This window comes from Bemisia tabaci, chromosome 7, assembly GCF_918797505.1.
Source record: "Bemisia tabaci chromosome 7, PGI_BMITA_v3".
NCBI classification, from domain to species: Eukaryota; Metazoa; Arthropoda; class Insecta; order Hemiptera; family Aleyrodidae; genus Bemisia; species Bemisia tabaci.
Genome location: NC_092799.1, coordinates 22996233 through 23003356, shown reverse-complemented (window position 1 = coordinate 23003356; position 7124 = coordinate 22996233). Strand labels below are relative to the sequence as shown.

Below are 7124 nucleotides of genomic sequence, written 5' to 3'. Positions count from 1 at the left end.
AAAGACTAAGAGAAAGTGGAGCGATCGTATGCTCCTCGTTACTTTTTAAAGAATGCAATCTATTTAGAATTATTTATAAGAATATATGTGTAAATGAAGAATAGGAAAAAAGTTGTGTTTTATGTGATGTTTTGTCATTTGAAATGACAATAATTCCAACAACTGTACAAAATCTTAAAAATCATAAGTTGAAAACCGCTGAAGCCGCAAGTTCGAATAATCGCGTCAAACACAGTGCGTGCGGCCGGCGCAGGGCTAGCGAGCACGGTGCGGAACGCATAGTGGCGCCTTACAAGACCTCAGGATACTTCATGCATTGCGCACGCAGCGCATAGTAGCGCCTTACAAGACCGCTGGATACTTCATGCATTGCGCATATACCACGGTGCGCGCTCACAAACACTCTAATGTTGCCAAATTTCCTCCTGTATACAAATGATTCTCTATGAAAGATATGAATATTTTACTTGAAATTTCTGGATACTTAAGGCCAAGTTTCGAATAAAACATTCTGATTCTGAAGAATTGGCAGCAAAGTAATCACCCATGCTCCTTTGAAAATTCCTATTTTATCCATGGAGATTTGCCAATGTCTGAGGGCTCATAAGGCGTTCTTCCTTAATTCGCTCGTTCATCGCCTCGAGCTATCAATCAGCAAACTACGCACGGCTATCTATTAGCTACTCCTCCCGTGGCCTCTCACCCTGATTAATATTCATGTTTGTTTAATTCAATCATCAGGCAGGTATTAATCCCCGACCCGCTCTGCCGTGCCAAGGAAAAACGCCGTATGCACATTCGAGAGTCGCCAAATTTCCTCCGATGAAATTTTTATTTGTGAAGAGAGTTATGAATTTTTTTCATGATATTTTCAAAAAATCTAGATCTAATTTAAGATCTAATCTAGAAGAAAATTTTCTAGATCTATACACCAGCGTTACACCAGCGCTACTATGCGCTGCGTGCGCAATGCATGAAGTATCCTGAGGTCTTGTAAGGCGCCACTATGCGTTCCGCACCGTGCTCGCTAGCCCTGCGCCGGCCGCACGCACTGTGTTTGACGCGTGTTATAGATTTCTAGATCTAATTTAAAGATCTAATCTAGAAGAAAATTTTCTGAAAAATTGAACGGAGAACAACCATAAGTGTTCCTGAAAATTCACATTTAATTACAGGGAATTTGGCAACTGACGAATGCTCATATCGACGGTGAAACTACCAAACCACGTATCTCGGTTTGCGACGTCGCAGACTTCCTGTCATACTTTATTTTTTAAATGAAAAACTACTTAACGTCCAGTCTTGAAAATTGCTGTGATTTTTCCTCTTCGTGCGAAGAAAATTCTGTGAAAATTTCAAGGAATGATATTGATTTGGTCTACTTCAAAAAAATAAAATGCGAGCGTAGATTTTTAAACACCGCAAACGAGATACGTGGTTTGGTAGTTTCACCGTCGATATGACGTTTTAACTTTGCTTGGCTGTTAGGGCTCAAAGATTGATTAAATCATTTTTGGCTACCTTAACCTCAATAAAGACTGAAGAGAAAAAATACTGAGAGGTGAAAATCTTAAGTAATTCAACAGTAAAAAATAGCGTCGACCAAAGATGTCTTCAGCAAAATCGTCCGGTTAAATTCGTCCAGAAGATGAGAGATGACAACTTTTAGGAGTTATGTTTTGTAACATTGTTTTCTTTACTTTTTCAATAATATTTTATCCCTTTTGGGCACGTTTCTCTCCAGTTTTTTAATGGTGTAACGCTTACTATGAAATTTTAACGGCCGGTATTTAAAAGAAATTAATATGCAGGATACATTCGAAGAGCTGCAAGACCACGCTATTGAGATGAATGTCAATTTATCAGAAGAGAGACAAATTGAGGTAGCAGAGTGTCAAGCTGAATTTGATCGCTTAGTTGACGAAGCCCAAATGTTGTTTTTAGCTGCCACTAGAAACAATGAAACTAGTGTGCTGAACAACTCCTCCGGGTTAGGATCGTCCCCCTTTCGCTTACCTAAGCTTCAGCTCGTTAAGTTCGATGGCTCTCTTGGCAATTGGAGGACGTGGTACAACCTGTTTAAAGTTTCGGTCCACTCTAATCCTGCACTCACAGCTGTGGAAAAATTCCAATATCTAATCGGTAGCTTGAAGGACGAAGCCCTTGCTCTCATTACTGGGTTAGATATCACAGAAGGGAATTACACCGTAGCTTGGCAACTACTCTGCCAGAGGTTCCATTCAGAGAGACGCCATATCTTCTTTCATTATAATGGCTTCTTGGACCTTCCTGAGCTGAAACAGCTCGACCAGATTTCCTCTTTCATCACGAAAATTAGGGAACATTCGCAGGCCTTAAGCGCACTAGGTCATCCTCCTGAACACTACGACGGGCTGCTCACTGCTCTCGTAGTACGCCGGTTTTCGCCCCGTTTCAGGCAAAGGCTTGAGGATTATCGTGGCGCTGAAACTAATTTTCCCAAGATGAAGGAAATTCTTGCTTTCTTGGAGAAGGAGTGCAGAAGCGCTGAAGACTGTCCAACGGCCAAAAAAGATCAAAAATCGTTGATCACCTGTCCGGAGACAACCCCTTCTAGCACCTCTTCGAAAAATCCTAAGGGTAAAAAACAAGTCGCCTCAAAATCTGAGTCAAAGGGCACGACTGGGTCACTCCAATGTCCTTGCTGCCACAAAAGCCATAGGTTAGGCTCTTGCAATGTTTTTCGCAATCAATCTTTAGAAGAAAAACGTCGCACGGTCAGCAAAGGGTCCAGATGCTATGGGTGCCTGGGTCCTCATCAGATCGCTGACTGCTCCTCTACGGGCTCTTGTAGCCGATGCGGCAGCCGAAAACACAACTCGTTGCTGCACCCAGAGGAAGCGAACCCTTCAGGTCACGCCAGTGCTGACAATGTCAAAAGCATGACCGCCACCCCTCCTAAACCTACCCCCGCGCTAATTGGCACTATGAGCTCCACTGTCCTACTAGCGACAGTACAGCTTCGCATCAAGGCCGGAAGGTCCTCTCAAGTCGTCAGGGGGATCTTAGACAGCGCTTCTATGGGCACTCTCATCACCAAAGAGTGCGCTTCCAAATTGGGTCTCAGACTCGTCCCTACTTCCAATGTAAGTGGAGTCTCGGGCTCTGTTGTTCAGTCGCATGGCCAAGCTCACGTTACTCTCTCCTCGATTAACCATAAGACTTTTGCTAAGGATCACCCAGTAACTGTGGTTGACTCCATAACGGCCCCAACTCCCTCGGTCGCCATTTCAAGTCAAATCAGGCAGAAAATTCTGGGGTGGAATCTCGCTGATCCCACTTTCGACGTTTGCTCTCCAATTGATATACTCATTGGGGTAGACCTCTTTGCCCGATTGATAGTAGGTCCTCCGATCACTTTAGGTCCGGACTTACCTACAGCCTTTCAAACCCTCCTGGGCTGCGTGCTAATGGGCTCAGCGCCCTCGCAGGAACCACCTATTACTTCGATGTTGGCATGTCTGCATGTTTCTCCCTTTGAGTCTGCCCCCTCTTCTGATCAGTTCTTTGACTTCCAGCGATTTTACGAGCTTGAGGACATTAAGCCCTCCAAATCCATTCAGGCTCCCGATGACCCTGCGGAAATCCACTATCGTGCGACCACAAAGAGGCTAGACTCTGGTCGTTATCAGGTGTCCCTGCCCTTCAAGGCACCTCCTGAAACCCTCGGCGACTCCCGCACTCAAGCCGAACGACGCTTCTACGCGCTTGAGAGGCGATTTCGCACCCAACCTGAGTTCAAGAAGCGCTATGTTGACTACATGAATGGCTACTTGGACTCAGGATTTATGGCCCCAGCCCCTAAGGAAGCCACTCACGGTCCGCACTATTTTTTACCTCATCACGGGGTTATAAAGGAAACGTCCAACAACCACAAGCTTCGTGTGGTCATGGATGCCAGTGCCAAAACGACAAGTGGCAAGTCCCTGAACGACATTTTGCATAATGGTCCCTCTTTGATCAGTCACATTAGAGACCTGTTGCTCAAATTTCGTCGCCACAAAATAGTGTTCTCCTGCGACATCAAACAGATGTATCTGCAAATTAGTATGGATCCTACCCACCGGCGCTACCACCTCGTACTTTGGAGGCCGGATGAGAACTCTCCGCTCCGAATTTACCAGATGACTACTGTCACCTTCGGAGTGGGTCCCTCGTCCTTTCTGGCCATTCGGACTCTAATACAACTTGCCCTTGATCATCGCGTCGAATTTCCGCTTGCGGCTAACATCATTCTCGAAGAGTCATACGCAGACGATCTTGCCTCCGGCGATCGAGATATCCCCAGGGCCTTAACCAAGCGCCAACAGCTCATTGAGCTCTTGAAAAAGGGGAACTTCCCCTTGGCAAAATGGTTCAGCAACGACCCAGCCCTGCTTGAAGGCATCCCCCCAGAGCAGTTGGAAACTCCTGTAAGTCTAAGCGATTTTTTAGAATACGCTTTTTCGATCTTAGGGTTACAATGGCTTCCTAAAGAGGATGTGTTCACCTTCAAAGTGCAGAATATAGTACGACCCTGCACCAAGCGTGGAGTCTCTTCTATAATCGCCTCATTATTTGACCCTTGTGGATGGGTAGGCCCCACTGTCTTTTGGGCAAAGGTTTTCCTCCAACAGCTATGGCTGCTCAAATTAGACTGGGACACGCCATTGCCCGAGCCTCATCAGAAAAAATGGGCTCACTTTCTGGAAACCTTACCTGCCTTACAGTCCATCCGACTGCCACGCGTAATGACCGACCCTGATGAACCCATCCAGCTCCACGGCTTCGCAGATGCCTCAGAGCTAGGATACGGTACGGTAGTCTATATGCGCTCTGATAAACCTCCTCACACCACACACCTTCTGATGGCTAAGTCCCGTCTGGCTCCTCTTAAAAAGATAAGCATACCTCGCCTGGAACTTTGTGGCAACGCCCTGATGGCCATCCTGCTGAACCATTTGATGTCTCAGCTCAGCCCTCATTACCAAATTAGCAGCCTGCATGCCTGGACTGACTCCACAACGGCGCTAACTTGGATACAAACCCCTTCGTACAGATTAAAGACCTTTGTCGCCAACAGAGTGGCCTTCATTCAAGAATCTGTACCCAACGCCAATTGGCATCACGTCGAATCCAAAGACAATCCCGCCGACTGTCTAAGTCGCGGAATTTACGCTCACCAGCTCATATCTCATGACCTCTGGTTTAAGGGCCCAAATTGGTTGTCCGACGATCCGGAGCGCTGGCGATGCCTACCTCTACCCCCCGCCACCGCCGATATTCCTGAATCACGGTCTCCGGCGATCTGTCTACTCTCCCGTCACCCTCCACCACAGTTCACGATTTTTGAACGAATAAGTGACTGGAACCGCTTAACCAACGCATTAGCTTATGTTCATCGCTTCATAGCTAATTGCCGCAAACCAAAGACAGATCGGCACACTGGACCGCTCACTCCCGAAGAGAGAGAAATCGCGGAATACCTTATAATTAAGAAAATCCAAGCCGATGCATTCTCTAAAGAAATCCTGCAGATTTCACAAGGACATGAGGCCCCCCCGAACCTTGGTCACCTTAGTCCCTTTTTGGATGCTCGAGGGCTTCTTCGGGTAGGAGGTCGTCTGGACAACTCCCAGCTCGACACCGGTAAAAAACACCCCATGGTTCTGCCTAAAAACCATAGCCTCGTATCAACATTGATCCGGAGTAGCCACTTGAGGAATCTTCATGCCGGTCCTCAGCTCCTCCAGAACCTGCTAGCGCAACGGTTTTGGATCATGCAAGGGAGAGTAGCCATCCGCTCCGTAATCAGGAGATGCGTACCATGCTTTCGCTGTCGCCCTCGCAACAATGAACCAAAGATGGCCTCACTTCCCGAACCTCGTGTAAAACCTTCTAGGCCCTTTTTACACACAGGTTGCGACTTTGCCGGCCCCTTCTATGTCCGTGCAAGTCTGCTTAGGAATGCGAAAACCCTTAAGGCCTATCTTTGCGTCTTTATATGCATGGCCACCAAGGCCGTTCATCTTGAGGTAACCGAGGATCTATCAGCAGATACCTTCTGCGCTGCTCTGTCTCGATTTGCCTCGAGGCGAGGAATTCCCTCAGACTTCTATTCTGATTGCGGTGGTGCCTTTCGCAAAGCTAACACTGACCTGCGCCAAGCTGTCCGCTCCCTAAACGAAGCTTTGCAAACTCAGCCTCAGCCCACTGGTCTGGGCGAGGTAGAAGGCATGCGGTTTCACTTCAACCCCGCACATGCGCCTCACATGGGAGGCCTCTGGGAAGCTGCGGTCAAGGCTGCAAAGCACCACCTTGTGCGAGTCATGCAAGGCAAAAGCCTGACTGTAGAGGAATTTCGGACCTTAGTCACCAAAGTTGAGGCAATGCTCAACTCGCGACCCCTCACTCCGATCTCTTCCGATCCTTCAGAGATCCTTCCCCTGACCCCAGGTCATTTTTTAATAGGTGACTCCCTACGGGCTGTCCCTGAGATTCAGCATGAAGGTCCCCGCACTCCGCTCAAGCGATGGCACAGGGTCCAAGCAATGTCCCAAGACATTTGGCGCAGATGGCACACCGAATATCTGCACACCCTCAGCCCTCGAAAGAAGTGGACCAAGGGCACTCCTCCTTTGAAGGTCAATGACCTTGTGATCATCGACGATCCCAATTACCATTCTCTTTGTTGGCACCTTGGCAGGATAACAAAGCTGCATCCAGGAAAGGACGGTCACGTACGTGCCGCAACGGTGCGCACCAAAACGGCCGAACTTCGTCGACCAGCCGTCAAACTTTTCCCCCTTCCTATTGAGGACACGGAGGAAGAATAGTTATTTCTTTCTCATCTCAAAGCACGAAAGCATGCATCAAACACACCCCTTGACTTTTATTTTATGCTTAAATAATTCTTTGCTTTTGCCTTTTATTTTTGCTAAAAATAACTCTGCTTTCGGCTTTACGCTTCCGCCTTTACAACTTTCCATTTCTCGCTTTCAGTTGTTCCTTGCCTTTCGTTTCGAGATGGACCATCCAATAGAGCTAAGTTCCGATAGCGACTCAGGCATAGAGCTTCATCCTTCGCCAGTCGCCCGAAGGTTGCG

At 47.4% G+C, this 7124-nt stretch overlaps 1 protein-coding gene across 1 annotated transcript; it reads left to right on the top strand.

The window, feature by feature from the left end:
* Positions 1 to 1805: 1805 nt before the first annotated feature.
* Positions 1806 to 6854, top strand: LOC140225066 (uncharacterized). Its single transcript, XM_072302557.1, has one exon. It carries the CDS (start codon positions 1806 to 1808, stop codon positions 6852 to 6854), a length of 5049 nt encoding a protein of 1682 aa, XP_072158658.1.
* Positions 6855 to 7124: the final 270 nt, after the last annotated feature.